Genomic DNA, 23,662 nt, shown 5'->3' with positions numbered 1-23,662 from the left:
AGTTGCAGGTCCTTCTAGTTGTGGGATGTGGGACACAGCCTCAACGTGGCCTGAGAAGTGGTGCCGTGTCCACGCCCAGGATCCGAACCCTGGGCTGCCGCAGCGGAGCGCGCAAACTTAACCACTCAGCCATGGAGCCAGCCCCTGGGGAAATTCTGTACAGAGAAAAATTAAAAAGGTCATCACCTTCACTAGGAACCCCCACATTCTAAAGTGAGCATCATGGGGCTTCAGTATGTATGGATACAGGCCTGTGACTTCATTCACTAGACTATAATCCTATCTACACAGGGGCTAGGGCTGGTCTTGTTAACTATTACATTTCCAGGGCTCACCACAGTGTACATCACATAGGGCCAGTCAACGCATATTTGTTGAAGAACTGAATGAACAGAAGTATTGGGGGGCCACTGGTGGCTGTATCTTCAGCAATTGGTCACTTCCTGCTAACATTTTCTGAACTCCTATTGTACACCAACCATTGTTCTAGGTCCCCCAGAAGCCATGAAGATTGTTAATTCCTGTCCTCAAAGAGTTTAAGACTAATGGTGGGAAACATTGGCACAACTACCTACCAATAGTCTCCAGATTCCATTTGGGAGAAAGCAAGGACCCCATCTTTGAAGCCAGCAAGGAATGGGAGATGGAGAAGCCCCTGGCACAACTCCCACCTGGTTGGAGCCCTGATTGAAATTGTTGCACGTGAGGCTCCATTCATTCTTCCATGTTTTCCTAGCATGGCGTGGGGGCTAGTAATGGAAGTGACTCAGAATCGCCCAAATTCACAATGATGGGTAGTGCGGAGAACATGCATTGCACTGGAAGAGAAGGTGCATTTGAGGTAACTAAGCTCATGGGTTGTGGTCTTGGCTTCTCTTGGAACCCACCCTCCTTCCCTGGGAACTAGCCATGCCTGAGCTTAGCCGAGATTAGATCTGTCTTTTCCCCTGCGTTATATCTCACTAATTTCCTCAAAATTGCTTTCAGTTCAGGTCTTCACATGGGATCAGGTGACTGACTGCTTCCCGTAGCTGCTGCATAATGGATAAACCAGTTCTCTTATGGGAAAGCTGTCGCCTGAGAGAAGGGTCGCTGAGAAGGGTAGTTAGTGGTGAGCATTTCGGACTTGAGGCAGATTCACAGAAGGGGCTTGGTATTTTGGGTGTCAGCTGCAGAGACTCCCCGTTCCCTCAGAGGGTGGCCCTTTCTATGCAGCCGGGAGAACAGTAGCCAGATTCCTTGGTCTCACTCGGGACTTTTAGAATCAAGTACAAGGTAGAAAAGAGCCTGAATTGCCTGAGGAAGGATGTCTACGAGATGCCCATGCACCTCTCTGCAAAATGGGTGTCGGGAGCAGTATAGCTGCAGCCCCACAGTCCCGCCTGACCATGAGCGGGCCACCGAGTGGAACTCCCAGTCCCGTAATAATCGGGGAGCCGGGCAGAGGAAGACCTACGTGCAACGAAGTGAGTGTTGGTTACTCAACAAAGACTAGCTCAGGGAAGTGCTCTCCCTCACCCAGCACCGATTCCATCCTTGATAGCAGGATGCCCGTGTAGCTGGGCAAGCCAGTTCCCCGGGGCAACCATCATTTATTTAGAACACCCAAATCAAATCCGATCAGTCCAAAGGCTTTCATCCCACCTCATGTGAATACTTAAGATAAAGTGTGTGTCGACCTGGCCGGTGGCGTTGGATCTCAGCGGCAACAGCACCACAGAATAAGCCCTGAAAGAAAAATGGACTTGACTGCTGGCCTTCCAAGGCTGTTTTGAAGGGATCTCTTTTTTTAAAATGTTTCCCAGCTGTTGCTTCCTTTCTGCATAATGTGAGCTTAATTCAATTTGTGGCACCTTTCTCTTTTCCAGATTTTTTCAGAAGGCAAATTAGCCCCATATGGCTCTCTACAGTTATATATATGTTCCGCTGGTTTTGGCTGAGACTTTTACTGAATTGTAAATAAATGACCCCACTGGTACATGGGAGAAGTATTTCACATTACACGGTCTTTCAATCACATGGCATGACGGCAGTGTGGCAAGATGCTGTGCATTATCTCCAGAATGCTGGGGGTAAAAAGGTCAACAACCGTCTCCGAGCTGACTCGGGGCCGATCCAGCGCATTACTGTGTTTCTGTGGGGCAGGCAGGCAAAGCAGAGGACGGCAAGAATGCCCATGGATTATAGTTTTAAAAAACCTAAAAACAGCAAAACCTGACTGTGGAAACAGTTCCATCCTCATATACCATAAAAACGATTTATAAAGCAAAACATGGCTCCACAGATACCACCTTCCTCCTGGTTTAATCATTTCCCCCGCCCCGGTTCCCATTCCTAGTGTGGTTGGCAGTGATGTTAGAGACGGGAGAGGATAAAAAGCCACAGAAAATAGGCTGGAGGAGAAGAATTCAAACCATAAGTCGTCACCTTGCCAGGAATGGACGAGACTCTGGAGTCTCTGAATTGTCTTGGATGCTGGTGAAGATACTACACCATGTGGGAAGAGGAGGCAATCAAATTCAGCTGAGTCGTCAGGTTGTGTGGACTTCCTTTTCTGCCCTCCCATCTCTGAGAACCAGCCTCAAAATATGAGCAACCTGTGCCACGGCCTATGGTGGGCAGGGCAGGGGGGTGGGGGTGGGGGGTGGGAGCAGGGGCGGGGGCGGGGGTGGGTGGGAATAAAACGCACAAAGCTCGTGTTTGCCACCCTCCCATTTCCCACTTTCCCCACCAGGGAAAAGACATTTTCTTTCCTCTTTATCTGGCTGTCAACTTGATTCTTGATAAAATGTTAATAGAGACGTTTTATTTGATGGTATCTTAGTATGTGTCATTTTCCAGGGAAACTATACATATTTTTTAAAAGTATCAGGCACAAAGGATTGAATAATTGAAATGTAACGTCCACATTTACATACCTGACTCTTGTCAGAGTTCTAAATTAATCAGATTCTCTCCTGCTCTGATCTAAAGTCCAGAGCAGATACTCCTGTGTGACAGGTGTCTTTGCTACTCACGGTGTGGCTCACGGAGCAGCAGCGGCGACAACACCTGGGAGCCTTTCAGAACCCAAATCTCAGACCCCACCCTTCCCACACCCCTGAACAGAATCTCCATTTACATAAAGTCCCCAGAGGATTCATATGCACAGTAAATTGACAACCACTGGTCTAAGCAAGTGGTTTTTAAACCCTGGGCTCCCACCCATTAGTAAGTTGTGAAGTCAATTTAGTGATTGTGACCTGGAAAAAAAAAATCTTAGAGAAAATCTGAGAGTGCCTCATCTGTAGTAAGGGTAAATGTTGTGAAACTTCTGTTTCAGTTATATATACACACATATGCAAGTGGTGGGCCAGTGCGTAAAATGTAGTTTTTTCCCAGTGGGTCATTGTCAAAAACATTTGAGGGCCGGCCCGGTGGTGCAGCGGTTAAGTGCGCACGTTCCGCTTCAGCGGCCTGGGGTTTGCTGGTTCGGATCCCACGTGTGGACATGACACCACTTGGCACGCCATGCTGTGGTAGGCGTCCCACATATAAAGTAGAGGAAGATGGGCACGGATGTTAGCTCAGGGCCAGTCTTCCTCAGCGAAGAGGATTGGCAGCAGTTAGCTCAGGGCTAATCTTCCACAAAAAAAAAAAAAAAGAATTGAAAAATGCTGTTCTCATGATCTGGGTGGTTACTTACTCCTCAAGGCAATCTGGGCTTTATCCAGCCATCAAGTTCACCCTTTGGCCATATACCTGCGGCTCATTCATGGAACCTCTCTGCAGAAACACCTGGAAGAAAACCTGCTTTCTTACATTCCGTCACTTTTACATGTGTGGGAAATGGTTACATATGTTGGTCAGTGACTATTTAATAAGGACTCATTTGATATATTCCTTCTAGAAAAAAACTCTCTCCTGAAAAACAGCATGTTTCCTTTGATCAGATAATGTGTTATTTAACCTATTACATTTCTTGAGCCTTGACTCCCACTTCTCTTTGGGCCATATCTAACACTAAGTAGCAGTAAGTGTAACAGCTTTGTTATTCTTTCTTCATTGCCTTGAGAATGTATCTCAAGTCCTACTGTGTGCATTTGCCAGCCACCTCCTATCAGAAAGTCAGATTTTGTCAATCCAGAATAGACTAGAATACTGGACGGAGGAAAGCAAACAGCTCCTGGCCTTCTGCACCACGGGGGCTCATTCTGTGAAGTCATCTGTGATTCCAGAGTAAGGGAGAACGTGGGGCTGGGTGGCTGGGCTATGTGTGTTCTACGGGATTAATGTGACAATGAATTTGCGATTGTTTTAAAATATACCTGCTTGTTATGTTTTAGCTGTGATCTTGGGCAAACTATTTTACCTCTCAGTAGATGTTTACACCAGGGATGATAAAAGTGTCTACCTTATAGAGTTTTGTGAAGACTAAATGCATTAATTCTATCAAATTTGTTATAAAAATATAGATTGGGGGGCCAGCCTGGTGGCATAGTGGTTAAATTTGTGTGCTCTGCTTTGGTGGCACGGGGTTCACAGGTTCAGATCTTGGGCGGACCTACACTGCTCATCAAGCCATGCTGTGGTGGCATCCCACACATAAAAAAAAAATGGAATATTGGCACTCATGTTAGCTCACGTCACTCAAAGCAAAAAGAGGGGGATTGGCAATAGGTGTTAGCTCAGGGCCAATCTTCCTCACCAAAAAAAAATATATACACACACACACACAGATTGGACTCCTACTATGTACTGGTATGTACTGGGTCTGGTGGGACATGTGTGAATACAGTAGAGAAAAATAGAAAGTTCCTGCCCCTGAGTAGTTTCTAGTCTAGCAAGGAAGGTGACAACAGACAAGCAGTCAGTTCTCACAGAGGCAAACAGTCAAGAAACAAGGAAGTTGCTTCAACAGTCTCCCAGTGGGTTTCCCTGCTTCCATCCTTGCCCCTTCGAAACCCTCCATGGGTCCAGGAGGAAATGCAAAGTCCTTACCCAGAGCCTTAAGGCTCTACTTGGCCTCTGGCTGCCTCTCAAGGCGTTTCCTACCATGCCCCCCTCGCTTATTCTGTTCCAGCCACGCTGACACCAGTGCTATTTTGAGCACACTAAGCAGGTCTGTTTTGGGGTTTTGCTGAAACCTTCAGTGTATGGATCATTCTCCCCCAACATCTCTTCATGGCTCGCCTCTCCCTTTGTACAGGTTTCTGCTCATATGCCACCCTTCTGTTGGTGAGGCCTTTCCAGAAGAGCCCAGCTAAAGCGGATACTCCCACCCTCCATCACTCTCTATTCCTCTACCCTAATTAACTTTTCCCCATAGCTCCTTTTAATACTGATATCTATTGTGATGGTCAATTTTATGCGTCAATTTGGCTAGGCCACAGTACCCAGATCTTTGGTCAAACATTATTCTAGACGTTTCTGTGAAGGTATTTTTTTAGATGAGATTAACATTTAAATCAGTAGACTTTGCATGAAGCAGATTACCCTCCAAAATGTGGGTAGGCCTCATCCAATCAGCTGAAGGTCTTAATAGGAAAACACTGACCTACCCTGCAGAAGGAATTCTGACAGCAGACTGCCTTTGGACTCGAACTGCAACATCAGCTCTTCTTGGGTCTCCAGCCTACCCTACAGAGTTTGGACTTGCCTGCCTCTATAATCACATGACTGAATTCCTTAAAATAAATCTTGGTATACGTGTGTTTATATATACACACACCTATATCTATTTATCCACATACATACAGCCTATCGGTTCTGTTTCTCTGGAGAACTCACATGTTTCTGTTTATCTTCCTGGACCAGAAGGCATATTCCACAAGAACAGGGTTTCATACTATCACTACTCTACTCTTGGCCCTCGACAAATTTTTATTGAATGAAGTGCACAAGGATTTCAGAGTGGAAAGCATGCTATTAAAGGAAGTAAGCAGGGTGACAAGAGTCAATGGACAGGGAGAAAATTTCCTTCTTGTACTGGGTTGAATAGTGTCCCCCCAAAATTCCTATCTACCTAGAACCTCAGAATGTGACCTTATTTGGAAATTGGATCTGTACAGATACAGTTAAACTGAGATGAGGTCATGCTGGATTAGGGTGGGCTCTCATCCAATAAGTAGGGTCTTTGTAAGAAAAGACAGACACAGAACACACAGAGGGGAGACTACCGTGTGAAGACATGGAGACACAGAGGTAGAGTGGCATGTGACGTTGGAGGCAAGCAGCACCAAGGATGGCCGGCAACCACTGGAAACCGAAGAGAGGCATGGGATGGCTTCTGCCTCAGAGCTTCGAGAAGGTACCAACCCTACTGACACCTCTTGGACTTCCAGCTTCCAGAACTGTGAGGAAATAAAATGTCTGTTGTGTATGCCCCCTTGTTGTGCTCCTTTGCCACGGCAGCAGGAGGTACCCACACACCCCTCTTCCTCACGTCTCTCCCAGTCCCCCAGAACCCTGCAGTCCACTGCAGTTGTCCCCACATACCCTTGAAGAGTTACCTTTTCCTCATGGACCTCCCCAGCGGCTGAGTGCAGCTCCCACTTGGCCACTTGTAACCGGGTATCTAGATGTGAGCAGGTGGTAAAAATCTGCACACACAGTTGAGGGTGTTTCAAAAACACAGTGAGCTTTTTCAAAACTTTATCACCCTGGTTGGAAGAAACCAGCCTCAAATTCTGCTGGGACTCGAGACCGGAGCACATGAGGTTACCATCCAATCACACAAATGGGATGTCCAAAGGAACGAGGAGTGTTCATCCTCATTCCATCAAAGCTGGAGGGAACCCAGCGTTTGGTTCATTAAGCTGCTTTTTAAATTAAGACGACTGGAAAAACTATACATGAAGTGGTCTCCCAGATTTCTATCGACTGCTGTGTCACCCAGGGGATTCGTGACGCTTTTCCCTTCAAAGGTCTTGTGTGGCTCTGGGGCGACCGGCGGCGGGGGGGCTTCACGCGGGTGTGACTTTGGGAAGGAGCGCACGGGGAGCGGAGGGTGGCTCCTCCTGGCACGAGCTGTCATTGGCTCCTGCAGCACTTTTCCTTCACAGCACTTATCACAGTTTGTAATTGCATATTTATGTGATTAATGTATTTTGCCTGGAAGGATTCCTGTCTGTTTTGCCAAAAATCCCTTGGAGGATGGGGATTTTGACATTTTTGCTCCCCATCGTGTCTGCAGTACATAGCACAGTGTGCAGCTTACAAGCATGTGATAAATATTTGCTAAAGGAAAGTGGGATGCATACATATGGGTTAACCTCCAGACGCTAAAGGCACCCTGCTAGAGTGCGAAACATCTTAGAGGCATCCTCCTTTTTGTTGCATGACTCTGCCTCCCGTGTGGCCCAACCGATGAAAATTCCCTTCCTCTTGTGTTCACACAGAGGACTTTGGCTACCAACTCCTCGGGCTTCCTCCCCGCAGCTCTATTTAACTTTTTTAGGTAGTCAACTTTTTTTTCCCCTCCAAAAGAAACTTTATGCAGAATTCTAATCCGAAACCATTTGAAAACTGAGTTGCTTGCGGTGCAGTGGATACCAGGTGGAACCCTCACAGGCCTCCCCTTCGTGAGCTCCGAAGGCGCCTCCAATGATCCTTAGACAGTTCTTGGTTTGAAAACCCCATCCTGAGGGTGGCAGAGGATCCCCCCAACTGGGCACTTGGGCCTCTGAGACTGCGATTCAGTGGAACCTGGGCCTTCAGACCTTGACTCAGACTCAAATGTTGGAGCCACACTTGGCCCCAGGAAGTGGTCTACCCAGAATGCAGGTTCTGGATCTTAAGCAAAATCTCTCTCTCCATCTCCTTATATTCATCTTGTGAAAAGACAACTTGTACCACAGGACTGGGTGTCAGGACAAAATACAGGACAACCACATATAAAAAATAACTTTGTTATTAAGCATATTATAATCTTATCAAAAGTACTTCATAGTATCACATCCATGACTATTTGAATACTAGTTCAGCCGTTACATGGACCTGTTATCAATAATGAACGTAGCTACTGAAGGATATGACTAGTCACTGGCAAATAAAAACAGCCACAACACATGAAATTCCCCAAGGCACTTGCTCTGGGGATCTCATAAAGAATACTGAGGTCCCTGGGGGATGTGTAAAAGGGTCTTTTTTCTATGAGTCCCTAAAGCAGTTAAGATTTGTTGAAGGAGCACGTGAGGTTCAACATTTTATTCAACAACTACGGTCACGGTTTTTTCTTTTTCTCAAATGGAAAGTTATTTTTTGATTTGTTGTGAAACATACATGCTGACTGTGCCAGGAAAAATTTCATCTATTTCCCTGAATTCATTATTAATAGCTTTAGATGGCTCTGTTCTACTAATTGTTTGGCCTGGATTCCTGCAAATAATTTTCCTTTTCAGGAAGGTTATTTGAAAGATGTAAGGTTGCACAATGAGGCTGCTGTCTCTCTCTGTGACAGGCTGCAGTGGGGGAAGAGAGGGAGGAGGTGACACCAGAGTATGATGAGGGATCTGCTGTCAACCCAAGGAGATGCCTGGCACCTAGCCATGGTGAATATCTTCCCTTGCATGCCTGGATACAGGGCTCACAAGGCCAACAGTAGTTATGAACCCTGGAAAGGCAGCATGACCAGACCAGGGTGCCCTTTGCCTGGTGTTTGGTGGGGCAACCCCTCCACTCCCCATGCCAGTGTGCATCTATTATTTACCTGCGTGGCTATGGACACACTTGTCTGAGTTTATACAGTAGAAATTACGTCGGTTGGTCGATTCATTCTGTGGCAGGTGTCGAAATTATCTCAGGAGAGAGAAGACAGCATTCCCTTTGTAGCTCCGTACCCTTTGGCACAGTAAAGCTTAGAATTTCTCCCTCTGGATTGGGAAGGGAGGAGGCATTTTCCTAAATTAAAATGCATGCCCTCCCGACACTATTTTCCACAGCAGACTTTTCTTCCCACTGCTTTCCAAAGACAGGAGCAACCCAGTAAGTCCTCTTCTAAGTTCTGCTTACCAGGGTACAAAAAAACGCACGTCCATATTTCTGCTAAATGGTTGAGGAGGTGTCCAAAGATCTTTTTACTCAGGAAACATGAAGCGGTTTTGCTAAACTATATATAGCAAATTTCACACCCCAAAATGGCGTTTCTGTTGGGTTTTGAGCATAAGTTTTGTTTAGACAGTGAATCTTTAGTTTTTTTATCAATAACTAAAAGATACATTAGGAACAACAGTGCCTTCTTACGTCTTATCTTTGAAAAATATAATCTGGGCATACAGAGTACATATTTAGTCCCGTGGTAGTAGTCCAAGTTTTGAAAATACGATGAATAATTATTTTACAAATTGATCTGCTTTAGCAGACCGAGATAAAATACAAATTATTGTGTGTTTTGCTGGGAAATATTTAGAATAGTCTCAGAAATCCCAGATATTACTACCTTTAATTCATTCTGTTAATATATTACCCTAGCCTCTGGCCAAACGTGCAGTTTAGTTGCATTTTATGAGCATTTGACAATAAAGAAGATGATTATTTTTCTAAATACAGTTCACTGTTAAGAAAAGTAATAAAATTCATTTAAAAAAAATCAAAGGCAGATCTAATCATTTCTCATACAGCCTGTACATTTTTTTTTTTTTTTTTTTAGCATTCATCCATTCACACCCTTTAAATACTGCCTTCCACAAGCAGGCGAACATTAAATATATTCCAGATGGGAATTGACAGTTGCTCAGTTCATCTCTTCCTGAAGCTGTGGTCGGCGAGGCCTTCTGCTGTGATGACTAGATTCTGGAGAGACTGGAGGGGCAGGAAGGATGCTAGAAAACCAGCATTGGGAAAGTATTTGCTTTCAGCTCTAACATTTTGGTGGACAGACACTGGGGATTTTGCATGAGGAAGAAATAGCGCGGTAAAGTGTTGGTGAAAAACAGCCACGGATGATTGTCTGGAGTCCTGGGTTTCTAACCTGATGGGAACGCGGGAAGCAAGGCTGTTGTCACTTGAGATTCACAAACAGAAGCTCTTCCTGTCACTGTGAAGCCAGCAGATTGAAAGTGGCGTACAAACCCAACAGTGGTTCTCTTTAAACAAGCTTTCCCAGGAGGAGAGTTAAATGATGCAGGCTAAGGAGATAGAAAAAGAAAACTAAACACAAACTTCCCAGAGATATAGGGGGAAATTGCAGGATGGGAAATGGGAACCCTAACATGAGCAAACAGGAGTTGTGACAACGATCATTTGTGAAGCTCAATACAAGGGTGAAGATCCCTGAACAGGTAGATAAACAGCCATTCTGATGTCAAATGAGAAAGTGGACTTGAAGAAATCTGTAAGCTGCTCATTAAAACCAAGAGGTTCCCCAACAATATGACAAAGGAGCAGACGCTCCTGCTGGTCTCTGGAACACTCACTCTCAATCTCGCTCCTGTGTCTGTGGATCCAGAGAAAGCCTTTTCCAGAACATGCTTCCCTCTGGGACCCAGGGGTGTTGAGTAAACACTGGTTCGGTGGGAGGTTTGGGAAGACACCCCTTTCCCGATTGCTTCCCACAGTTGCTGAAGGGAAATCCAGGAGAAGTCCTGAAAGAGCTAGAATGTGGACTAAATTATGGAAACTAAGGAAAAATGGGAATAACGGGAAGGAAATTTCTGCCAAACAAGGAAAACTTGGTTTTTCCCTCCCCATCCAAGAGAACTTTCAATAGTGTATGATTCTCTATGATGGCAAGCTTGGCTGGCCCCACACAAGGACTTCTAATTCCCAAGGAGCAAATTTACCTGCCTCTGCTGATTCAGTGGGGTCCCTGCTCCTGGCTCACCAACAACCCAAGCCAGCAACCTCCTTCCAGCCCGGAGCTCCACTGTACACCGTTCAACCTGGATCACGGGCTAACAGCACCTTCTGGGCGCCCGGTCACGGCCTGGCCATTCTGCATCTCTCCCTAAGGGTCAGCCACTCTTAGTTAACAATAGTCTGTGCTTTACAGACCAAGACTGCTCACTTGATCAAAGAGCTTTAAAATATCCTGGCAAACCAGGAGCCCATTGTTCTAATGTGAATCAGGGCACTGTATACACTCATTTTGTTTTGAAAAGAGGATTTATTCCGATAGCCAGAATAACTTTCCTTATAGATAAGCATGGCAAGAGCCTTAATAGGCATATTTGAATTTTAAAATGTGGCAACCTATATGACAGAAATATATGACTGTAATCTTCCTCTATCTTCTCTAATCTCCACCTCTTCTTTTCTCCTTTCTTTAATCAAAATTGGGAAACACAGTTGGACAAAAGGATAGAATATTTAAAATCTATTGGGTTGACAAGGAAAAAGAATTACCCACCAAAGTAAATATACATCGTGGTCTCCCCCTTTTAATTGAAGAGGCTTCATTGTGATACTGAAGAGTAATAATCTACTTTGGACACATATCTATTTTTCTTTTATAAGCAAACTCATATTTTCTTAGAGCTCCCCTTGCCATTTTCCCCTTTTGATATTCTGCCAAATTTTAAGACACTGCGAGACACTTAATTCAGAAATCCAGAAGTTCCTGACAAAAAAAGGAGTAAAAGACCAGTTCCAATGTAGACCACCCCGCCTGGCTCTCAGCAGGAAGCATGCACATCAGTCCTTCACTCCCTCCTGTCTTTAGTGGGTGTGGCAGGGGACTCTGATGATAGTATTCGGAAGAAGAGAAGCAGAGAGAAGGCGGGAAAAGAGTAAAGAAATAAAAATCTATCTTTTCTGGGTCTCCAGTGGTGTCTGCTTTTTTCTTTAGACGATCTAACTGCAGGTGGAAACACTCTTCTCTCCTCTTCCTTTGGCACGAAGATGCTGGGATGTGCTAAGGGTAAAGGTCTCCAGGGGCTCCCAAGTCTCTTGTCTCAGTTCTTCTCGGGTAGTCGTCTCCAGAGCCGAAGCCCATGGCTTCTGGATAGCTGGAAGATCCCTGAGGTGAAGGGAACTCCTCGGCAGAAGAGTGAGTCCGGTGCCCGAACACCTTTTCCTGCAGCTCCGCGATGTCATTGCGGATGTCAGCCAGCATAAGCAGCAGGAAGTCGAAAGAACCAGGGGGTCCCTGTGCACGAGAGGAATCAAAACCAGGACATCACAGACTCAACTCTCTGCTAAGTGATGGCTTCCATAGGCCCCATGATTTGCTGGTTGCGCAGCTTGCTGGCAATTATTTAGTTGATAGCTTTGTGTCCCAAACGGAGTAAACATAGGGACTACTGGAGTAGCCTGGGGGATTCCTAAGACTGCCTTCTAATTCCCTCCTCTCTCCTAGGAGCTTCAGTGACATATTCACCTCTCTTCCCCCCAATTCTAGGCTATGTCAAATCTGGTAGAATGAAAGACTATGAGAATGACCCTTCTAAAGTAACTTTCCAAAGAAACCTGGAAAAGACTCATGAAGGCCACAGAGTAGTTGTTAAGAGGTTGGGTTTCTGTTGGGTTTGAATCTCAGCTCTGCCACTGACTAGCTGTGTGGTCTCAGGCAAGTTAATTAATTTCTTTGGGTTTTGGTTCCCATTCTGTAAAATGGGGATATAACAGTTTCAGTTTCATAGAGTTCACAGCTGAAGATTCAAGTGAGTTGATACATGTACAGGGCTTAGAGCACGATAAATACTCAAAAATGTTATCTGTTATTTTCTTTAAGTGAAATCATTAAAATGTTTATAAGCATGGCTGACTATAACTGCAACTTAAATGAAGTTGAAAGTATGTTATAAAGGCATCCATTCCTCATTGACCAGGAAAGGTCCAAGCAGAGGCTTCCTAATTTTTCTATTGATTGAACACCTTTTATCATTACATAGTACTTATCAAGCCTTAATTTCTAGGTAGTACTGTGTGGGGCATGGTAATATAATGTGTGAACATGCATGTTCCGGGTTTGTTAGTAACCTGTAGTAAAATCTTTACCACCACCTCCTCCCTGCCAGTCCCCACCCTCTGTTGCTGTGGCTACCACCTTAGAAACAGCAGCGTACATCTGCAAAGCACTTAGTGATGTGCAGTATTTTGACGTCATTTGACCCTCACAGTAACCACGTGAGTGTGGCAGATCAGATTCCACTTGGCACTGCACAGGTGAGGAATGGATGCCCCAAAATGCTAAGTGACACAGCCACAATCAGAGAGGCAACAGGTGGAAGAGTTGAGATGGGAACCCAGACCTCCTACCTCCAAGGCCAAGGCTCTATGTCTTCCTTCAGAAATTACACTGACTTCTTCCAAAGCAATGGCATTGTCGGAATTTCCCGTGGCTTTGAGTACTACTAATTTTCATTTTTAATCTCCCAGACGCCACACATGTACCCAACTAATTTCTTCTAAGCGGTCCCAAGTGGCCCTGCACGTCTCTGCACTTTTTGGAGGGGATGGTCATCTGACTCGCTAGGGTTATAGTAGCGGCTACATTCTGAAATGTTCAGAGTTATGACTTAACCCCATAGATTTCTTTTCTAGTCCTTTCAGATGTGTTATGACATACCTGAAAACAGACTCATGGCATACTAGGGTTTTGTATCTTAGGAGAAGACATTCCAAATAAAGATTAGCCATGATAAAAGAAAAAACAACAGAAAACAAGTTTTCAAAATAAATCCCAATGAGCTGCTAAAGGTCTCCGTGACTTCTGTTTGGGCAGGCTGAGTGATGGCTGGAAGGGGCTGGCTTTTGCTAATAAGATAAATTTACAGGCTCATCAGGGTGGCATCCCTGAGAACGTTCCCACTGGGGAGGCAGGACAGACGGCGCTACTTACTGGAGATCCTCTGGGTCCAGGCGCTCCTCTCTCCCCCTAAAAGCAGAAAGGTTGGGTTAGCCTTCTGGACCATGTGGATGCTGCCACCAGTCTCTATTTAGACATCACCATAACCATCTCCCTGCATGAAACAACAAATATTTTCTATCGGAAACAAATGTAAGCTTGAAGCTGGATGCAGGGACCACTTATTTCAACAGATCTGCTTGGGTAAATAAACTCTCATTCTCATTTCCCCTGAGGCCACATATTTTCAAGCCAGATCTGACAAGAGGAATGCCTGTATTTCCAGGCAGCGTGTGGAATGACTTAGAAGCTTACTAAAGTAACTTACACTGACTTCTTTATGATGTAAGCAGCAGGCAGCTCTCAAAGCAAAACCTCCCACTTGCACAGAACGGAACTTCTCCTGTTCTTGACTTAAACATATCAAAGAAATGGGGACACACACAAAATAGCCCTATGAAAGAACACTGCCTAAAGGGAAAAACACGTACTAATATTACAACACAGAGGCTTATTTAAAATTTAAAAGGTACTCTTTCTTAGGAGTGGTTTTGGTTGTTTTTGTTATTACAGTAGTTGCATATTTTAAGAAAATTGTTTTTTAGATTTTCTTCCAAGCTTTGGGTATTCCAAGCTTTGAGTATTCATATCTCAATTTTGCCACATGCAAAATGGGGACAGTAAACAGTGCCTGAGCTTCACTTGATGCCTGCACAAAAGATCAAAATTAAGCAGCTGTAGGCTTTTAAGGAGCCCCTCTTAAGACTTACCTTAGAACCATCTCTTCCTGGTGCACCTGGTGGACCCTACAAGACAAAGATCTAGTTTAACAGAAGGAAAAAGCATGGGATGAGAACATGCTTTCCCCAACACCATTAAGTGCATCTTTGGTAAAATACTGACCACAGGGCCCCTCCGGCCTTGTTTAATGTGGGACAGATCAGGAGATGGTCCCATGGGTCCCATTGAGCCCCGTGGGCCAGGCTGCCCAGGAGGGCCTGGCACGCCGGGGAAGCCTGGGCTGCCCTTTGGTCCCGGTGAGCCTGTAAGCAAAGAACACCTCATTAGCTCCACATCCCATGAGGATGACAAGGGGCTCTGGCTGACAAGAGTCTGTGAGCCCCTTGCAGCCATTTCTGTTTGCACTCTGCCCTTTGCCCTCTGACATCTCCACTGAGATGTCCCACAGGCATTTTAAATTTAACATGATCAAAAATTGACTTCCCCATCCTCCTCTCCTTTCATGGACCACCAGTAACCCATCCACTCAGTCCAGAAACTTGAGAGTCTTCCTACAGATTTCCCTGTTTCCACAAGCTCCTTATCCAATCAGTGACCAGGTCTATACATTTTACCTCTTTAACGTCTCATAACTGTCTGCTCCTCTGTATCCCCTCGATCACAGGAAGGTGGTGGTTAATACAGCTGGACAGTGGTTCAGAGCATGCTTTCAGCAACGGAGAGACCTACGTTTGAATTTTGGACAAGTTGCCTGACCTCTTTGAACCTTAGTTTTTCATCTGTAATCTGGGCTAATAAAAATCTACCTTATAGAGTGGTTCTGAGTATTAAATGGGAGTTTAGATACACACACACCTCTCTCACTATCTCACACATGGAAGAACTAAAAACAAACTCTGCCAGGCCTTCTTTTTATTGACCTCAACTCTTGCTTCACAGCTGGGCCCTCTGTTTTCCACCACTCTTGTTTGCCCCTCACCTGTTCTTCACTATTCTATATGAATGTTATTTCTAAAACAAGTCTTACGGTGGAACTTTCCTACTTTCAACCCTTTGGTGCAAAAGTCTCAAGCCACTGGGATGGGGCAGCAAACTCTCCTGCAGGACCCAAATATCCACTACTACTGGGGTTGGGGCAGGAAACTCTCTCCTGTTCAACATCTGCCATGGCCACAAAGCAGAACTGGGCTGCCACAGTGGGGAGAAGATCTCACCCCAAAGTCCACGTGCACAGGTCATGCTGGGGACTGAGCTGGACCAGAGAACTGAAAATTGCCCCCCTCCCCCAACTCTACCATACAGTAAGAAGTAACAGCAGTCTACCACTGGAGGAAGAGCAAGAACGTGGAGGGAGAACCCCTCTGTGGCTGAGGGGTGGAGGGGCTGCCAAAAGCTGAGAACCACTGAGAAAAAACCATCAGCACCCAAGGCCTCCACTAAGCATGTAGAAACAGTACTCGATCATCGGAGGAATTTGAAAATTTGAAGACTGTGGAACACTGGAGGTAAAGATAGTAACAATCAATCCAAACCCAGCTCAAAGACTCATTAGATTGACTCAATTCTCCATGCCAGTGGCCTGATAAAAGAAGAGGACACCCATCTCCAGGAATAATTACTATGTACCCCAGTCTCTACTCTTCCTCTACAAACGATACCTGGCCTTCAATCAAAAATTTGGGGGCACAAAAGGAGTAAAAGAAAACAAAAATAATGAAAAAAAAAAAAACCATGCACACAAAACAAACAGCCCCCATTGTCAAGAGAGAGAGCAATCAATAGAATCGGACTCAGAGGTGCCCCAGATGTTAGGATTATCATACAGCGACTTTAAAATAACGATGATTACTATGTTAAAGATGTTAGCGGAAAAGACAGCTTGCTTGAACAGATGGGGAATTTCAGCAGAGAGACGGAAACTAGAGAAAAAAAGTCAAATGGAAATGCTGGAAAGAAAAAACACAATTATCAGAGATGAAAAATTTCTCTGCTAGGCTTATCAGCAGACTGGTCACAGCTGAGGAAGTAATCAGTGAACTTAAAGATAAGTCAATAGAAGTTATCCAAAATGAAACACAAAGAGAAAAAAAAGGGGGAAAAAAGCAAAACTGAGCATCCAAGAGAGGCGGGACAACATCAAACAGTCTAAGATACAAGTAGATGGAGTCTGAGGAAAAGAAGTAGAACGGCCTGCAGTGGGCCCCTTGGCACACAGAATAAAGTTCACACTCCTCAGCCTGGTGCACTAGGTCATTCCTGCTCCCTCTCTGGGCATTGTTTTACCCCACTGCCGCCTTCCTAATCACCTCTTAGCCCCCATTCTCGAGAATAAACCACGCTATAGTGCACCACCCAGCCTAGATTCTTCTTCCCTCCTTTTCTGCTTTGCCTCCACCCTCATCTAATCACCATAGACCACATTTCTCCAAAAACATCTTGGCACTCCCTTCCCCATAAGAGAATTAACAGCTTACTTCATTGTGCACCATTATATGTATAGTATAATGTGTGCATGTGTGTAATAGACAGATACATCTGTAAATATTAGATGTATAGATGCACACATGTACATATAGATATCTCTCTATACACACACACATATACACAAGTACATACACACTCCGTACATGGATATATATACCCTGTTTATGTATATTATTATCCCCTGAATTTCCTAACAGTGAAAAATGGAGAGATTTCATATAAAAACAGAAGTTTCTGGCTTCTGTTTGAAAACAGGAAGAACTAAAACGTGGACCTCTATCTTCCCACTGGCACAATCACCGGAGCTCTATGTAGGGCTGCCCTTTAAATGGGGCCACATGCTCTTGGGTTTAGTTCAATTCTCCTTCCTCCCTGTTGCTCAAGCCCAGCGCCCTTCATTCATCTATGCTACCTGCCTGGTCCATGTAGACATTGAGGGTTTAAAAAATTTTTTTTTAAATTCTTTTCAGAGGCCTAAATTGACAGAGCACTGGGAGAATACTGAGTTTAAGAATAAGCGATATGACTGTTTTTGTGCCTGCTTGTAATGATCGTTTGTATATATGCCAGAATTTGGTTGTACCAACCATCATGGGGGTTGATGACGAAGAGATCTATAGGTCTCATCTACCATTAACCACAGACATGGAGGGTTGTAAACAGCCACTTTGGCTGGGGTTGGGCTTGCAGTGGGGTTGGGGTATCCCCTCACTTCTGTATATATCAGCTACACAAGTGAGGGAATACCTCGCTGGCTCCACAGGGGTTGTGGCTGCTAAGTGGTGGGGTGCAGCTTAGTGCAGACTCCAGCATGTTCACCTCTGCATTAGGCCTCGAACATCAGCGGTAGAGATGAGGCAAAAGAGAGTGGGTACTTTGGGAGTATTTTTAAAAGAATTGTGGTAAACAACATATAAACAACATAACATAAAAGTTACCATCTTAACCATGTTTAAATGTAGTTTAGCAGTGTTAAGCACATTCACATCGTTGTGCGACAGAGCTCTAGAACTTTCTCATCACGCAAAACTGAAACTCTATACCTACTGAAAAACTACTCCTCATCTCCCCCTCCCCCAGCTCCTGGCAACCACCATTCTCCTTTCTGTATGTATGAATCTGACTACCTTAGATACCTCATGTAAGTAGAATCATACAGCCTTTGTCTTTTTGTGGCTGGCTTATTTCACTAAGCGTAATGTCCTCAAGGTTCACCCATATTACAGAATGAAATAGGATTTCCTTCTTTGTTAAGGCTGAATAATATTCCACTACGTGTGTATACCACGTTTCATTTGTCCATTTATCCATTGATGGACACTGGGGTTGCTTCCACCTCTTGGCAGTTGTGAATAGTGCTGCTATGAATATGGGTATGCAAACATCTCTTCAAGATCCTGCTTTTAATTCTTCTGATATCTACCAAGAAGTGGGATTACTGGATCACGTGTTAGTTCTATTTTTAATTTTCTGAGGAACCTTCATACTCTTTTCCCTTGTGGCAGCACCATTTTATATTCCCACCAACAGCACATAAAGATTCCAATTTCTCCATATCTTCACCCACACTTGTTATTTTCAGTTTTTTGATAGTGGCAGGTCTAATGGGTGTGAAGTGTTATCTCACAAGTTTTGATTTGCACTTCTCTATGATTAGCGATGTTCAGCATCTTTTCATGTGCTTATTGGCTATTTGAATAGTATTATTGGAGAAATGTCTATTCAAGTCCTTTGTTCACTTTTAAATTGAGTTATTTGATTTTTTTGTTGTTGAATTATGGAGTTCTTTTTATATTCTGGACACTAACCCCTTTTCAGATACATGATTTGCAAATATTTTTTCCCATTCTGTAGACTGCCTTTCACTCTGTTGACTGTATCCTTTTATGTACAAAAGATTTAAAGTTTTATACAGTCCTATTTGTCTATTTTTGCTTTTGTCATCTGTGCTTTTGGTGTCATATCTAAGAAATCATTGCCAAATTCAATGTCATGAATGCTTTCTCCTAGAAGTTTCATAGTTTCAGGTCTTATATTTAAGTTGATTTTTGTATCTGGTGTAAGGTAGGGTCCAACTTCATTCTTTTGCACATGGAAGGATATTGACTTTAACCCGTTTTAGACTGCCAACTCTGTGAGTGTCTGGGGCATGTCTTAACTGTCAGCACACCCTCAGAGTCCCAGGTACATAGCAGGCTGCTTAGTAAATGTTTCATGTCAAATGACTGCACTGAAGAGGCTGGGCTGATTGTTGTGCTGTAATTATTCCTCAGTGATGTCTCTTTCAAATGCACACAGTAATTACTTTTTGATCCTATCTAGCTCCCACTATAGGCAGAGCACAGTGACAGGACGGGATGACTTTGTTTTCACCAGAAAACAAAGAAACAAAGACTTCAGAGTTTTCATATTTGGGGAAGTCTTTTCTAGCTCATAGAACAATTATGCCAAAGTTAAAGGCAGTTAATGTTCCATCCAAACGTGTCTCACATCCCTACTCTCAAAGCTGGTTCCAGGTCACCCTGAAAGAGTTTATGTGGAAAGGGGACCCGAGCCCTCCTAAAACTAAATACCTCCAATAGCACAATGACAGGCCAGAGATAATATCTTACTCTCATTTACACAATCAATGAGCCTTAGGAATACTATATGTCAAGGACCTTTAAAATGTGGGGCTTTGATGTGCAAATGTCAGCAACTTCTATATAACAGTGGGGGGGGGGGCGGGCAGAGAGCAGCAGCGAGCACTTCCCCATCACCAAAGCCAAAGGATTCCCACCCAGTGTAGCTTCGTATACTGGTACCCAGTCTGTGATTCGTCACAGGCCTCAGGGCTGGAATTTTAGTTAAGAGTAAGAGAAACCGTATTATCATTCTAGCCACCCTAACACATCTCAGTGGAGGGCATCACAAACTTTTATGCTGGATGTAAGGAGGGAGAAGGAAATAGGATTGGAGGAGAAAGCAAAGGCACAGTCCGTTGGAAAAGCTAGCCCTCAATCACGCGCTACTCCATCAAGGACCCTGGACAGCTCAAATCATGTTAGGAATCAGACAGAACTGGAAGAAAAGCTAGCAAATCATTCATTAAGAAGAAAGACAGCCAAAGGCTCCCTGTTCCTGGTTTGTCCCTGTTGGAGTGATATGTGGACTGTCCCGAGAGGAAGTTCCTCCAGGGAAGCAGAGCGAGAGCATTCTCTTAGAGAAGGGTGGAGAACACTGTGCTAGGAATCAGTTCTTAAGGAGAGACCTCAGTCTACTTAGAAGCAGCAAGAGGCTGCTTGTGTGTGGCATCTGCTGGAGAAAATACCACCATGACCCAGAGTAGCTCAGGCCACAAGAATGAACAAGAGGATAAACCAAAGTCCTGGACCAGTTCCTATTCTCTGTACAGACTGAGACCCAGGCCACCTGTGTTTGATGGAAACCAGGAGATGAAAACGTATGTGAAGAAAACATAAATAGTTTGAGAAGAATTTTGAGCCTTTGTTCTTGCTGACCTTTCAGCTAAAATCTACCCACTGTCCTTCCTGCGTGGACAAATCCTACCAGTCTTTCACGTCCAGCTCCAACCCCAAGTCCCCAACCATGGAGGCTACAGTGATCTCTCCTCTTTAAGCTCCCACGCAGGAAGCACCTGTGTGCTTACTTGGGGCAGGCAGATACTGTTTTATTCTAGTTGCTTTCAGTCTATGTGTGTTACCTTCCTGATAAGAATGTCAGGAGGTCATTCGCAACACCTAGCACACTGCTAGCTAAGCCATGATAATCAGGGATAAGATACTCCATGTTTTAGAATCACTTGCTAACCCTAATATCATTTCCTGTACTGGTGTGAAAAAAAAATCTATTGATCTATCTATCATGGAGAGACTCAAAATACAAAACATCTTGTGACTATTTTTTAAAGTTATCATAGTGTATTTTCTGACAGAATGATAGGACATTTGGGATTTTCTTCAAAGCAATAGGGTGAATCTCCAAAGCAGTATGCTGAATGAAAAGAGCCAGATAAAAAGAACACACACTGTGAGACTCCTTGCTCTGAAGTTCTAGAAGAGGCAAAACTGCAGTGAGAGAGAGCAGGTCAGTGGTTGCCTAGAGGTGGGAAAGGGGGAGTAGACTGCAAATGGGCACAAGGGAACTTTTTGGGGTGACGGAAATGTTCTCTATCTTGATATAGATATAGGTGGGTGGTTAGTAAATGCTTGATATAGGGTGCATACATTTGTCAAGACTCACCAAACTGTAATTTAAAATTTTATTTTATCTCAATAAGGTTGACTTCTAAAGAAAAATATATAGATATAAAAATAAATATTGATATAAACGTGTTGACAAATAATCAGGGAAGGAGGAAAGAGGATTGAGGAATAGCAGAAACGAGTCTGGCCGTAAGCTGCCAGGGCTGGGGGATGAGCCCACAGGAGTTCATTATACCAATCTATTTTTGTATATGTTAACATTAAAAAATAGTTTTTCATTTTGTTTCTCTGTAACTTAAAATGATCTTTAAGAGTCTTACCCAAACCCAGGACAATGACCTTTTTCTCCCAAATTACTCTTGGTTATGAGGGTTTCTCAGGCTTCAGGACCCAATTTCCCAAGGCCCTCTTCGCCTGCCGGTGTGGGGCCTCCCTGGACTCCTGCTTCTGCTCTCATCCATGGAAGCTTAGGAAGTCCATCCAGCCCCCACCAAACATGAGCTCTCCGCAGGCCTTGGCTGGGGACTATCACCCTTCTATGCCCTTCTCCACACTCACCGGGAGGGCCCTGGCCCCCAGGCAGGCCAGGGGGTCCTGGAAGGTAGGTGTTTGAGGCCAGCACCTTGTCACCAGTGACGTACTTGCCCAGGCCAGCAGCACTGTTGGGGAGCAGGGCAATCTGCAAAGAGAAGAGCAACCTTGGTCAGGAAGTGAAGGCTCCATTGCCAGGGAGATTCTGCGCACTTCTGTTATTTGCAGATGCTGCAAAGCCTTTTCATGGCAATTCCTCTTTATCTGAGCTAGTTTGAGCCCAAAGGGACTGTAGAGATCCTCTTTCTAAACGCAGAGGTCTTCTCGTGAAAACAACTTGAACGTTGTTTTGAATGTTGAACTCCCTCCAGCTAGGTACTGGGTGAACATGGATCAGCTCCAGATTGCCTAGACATCACCATTAGACTCATTATTACCATTAATTAATGCAATCTACCTGTTTCAGACTTTCCATTTGTTATTTAATTACTTTATGTCTCAAATATTTGAGACCTACTATGTGCCAGGCGCTGTGCTTGGTTCTAAGGTGACCATGGTGACCAAGACATGGTCCCTGCTCTTAAGGACGTCTCAGCCATGGAACCAGGACTAAGAATGTGGATTACAGCTACCTACACACTCAGGTGTTTGGGAACTAGTGGGAGACAGTGATTTGTGATGGTTTTAACACATATTCATAAATTTTCTGACACTCGTACCTTCAAAAGATGAAGGCTAATTTCCCAGCCTCTGAGAGTGGGCCGTACTTAATGTTTCTAATGCATAGAAAATGACAGAAGCAATAACCTGTGGATTTGTAAGATTTTCAGTAAGAACTGAATGCTACGAACCTCTGTTTCCTCACCGACAGAAGGGAACAGTAACACTCGCCTTTAGGACTGAGAGGATTAAATGAGGAAGTGTATACTGCGTGCCCAGCACAGGGCCTGGGACATACTAAGTGCTTGATAATTGGTCCTTCTAGTCTCTTCCTTCCAAGAAGCTGATTCAGGGACGCAAAATCTAGCAGAGAAAGGCACGTTTCTGAGGTTCAGAGCTATCCCCAGATGATTAACTCTGGATCCTGGAATCCCACAGAAACCAGATATCTCTGCAATTTTCTGAAGCAGGTTGCATCTGTCCCCACATCCTCCTGGGTGAGGCCCTGTGTGGGGACCCTCTGCCCAGAGGGCAACGCAAACTAGAAGGCCACGCATGGCAGATCGCACCCAGGCTCTGGGAGTGCTCCGATGTGCTAAACCCACCTTTGGACCTCAGCCTTCGAAAGAGGTGCCAACTATTTGCATGTGATCAGAGGTGGCCAACTGCCACTGTGACCAAGCTGTGCCCTGTGGGGTTCAACATCATCAAAGAGCACTAAATCAAAAATCGTGCAAAGTTGCCCCCCGAGGCTCCTATCAACCCTGAATTACAACGTTTGGGAGCAAGGAACATAGAGTTGAATGTTGATGGGAACCACTATGGAGTTTTCTGTACCTTCCACCTTCATGGGCCAGTTGGCATGTCTCACCTCTCATTTCCTCTCTCAGGGACTTCCTCCTGCCCCAAGAGACTGGAGACGCCCAGTCAAGTTCTGATGGGGCAGAGTGAAGCACACTCTGTTGACAACGTCACACAAATAACCCTGAGATTTCACAGGATCACGGCAGGGAAATGGAGTGAAAGATGATCACGAGATCTTGAATGCCCACGCCCAGGCCCAGAGGGTGCCTATGGAGAACTGCGAACTACATCTACTGAACTGCAGCTAAGATGCAGGCTGTGAATGGCCCCAGGGAGGCCTGGGAAAGTTTTGCTGTCTGAGATGACCTTCTCTGGCTTCAGAAGGTCCTTGGTCTCCCGCACTAGTGTCTACCTCTGGGCATGGAGGTTTAGGAATGATTGGCAGGCCTGTTACAAAACAGGATTCTGATGG

At 44.7% G+C, this 23,662-nt stretch overlaps 1 protein-coding gene across 3 annotated transcripts in view; it reads right to left on the bottom strand.

Moving 5' to 3' along the window:
• Positions 1–9,213: 9,213 nt before the first annotated feature.
• Positions 9,214–23,662, bottom strand: part of CCBE1 (collagen and calcium binding EGF domains 1) — a 241,280-nt gene continuing 226,831 nt past the window's right edge. For all 3 annotated transcript variants that reach the window (XM_014859067.3, XM_044774812.2, XM_070512932.1), the window contains 5 exons: positions 21,754–21,874; positions 14,669–14,808; positions 14,536–14,571; positions 13,760–13,795; positions 9,214–12,064 (listed from right to left, as the gene is read on the bottom strand). In XM_014859067.3, coding sequence (XP_014714553.1) covers positions 11,831–12,064; positions 13,760–13,795; positions 14,536–14,571; positions 14,669–14,808; positions 21,754–21,874 — 567 coding nt within the window. In that variant the 3' untranslated portion in view covers positions 9,214–11,830. The remainder of the gene's footprint in view (positions 12,065–13,759; positions 13,796–14,535; positions 14,572–14,668; positions 14,809–21,753; positions 21,875–23,662) is intronic.

The sequence above is a fragment of the Equus asinus genome, chromosome 7 (genome assembly GCF_041296235.1).
Source record: "Equus asinus isolate D_3611 breed Donkey chromosome 7, EquAss-T2T_v2, whole genome shotgun sequence".
Taxonomy (NCBI): domain Eukaryota; kingdom Metazoa; phylum Chordata; class Mammalia; order Perissodactyla; family Equidae; genus Equus; species Equus asinus.
The sequence above is the reverse complement of the archived record's forward strand: the minus strand, read 5'-3'. Positions and strand labels throughout refer to the sequence as shown.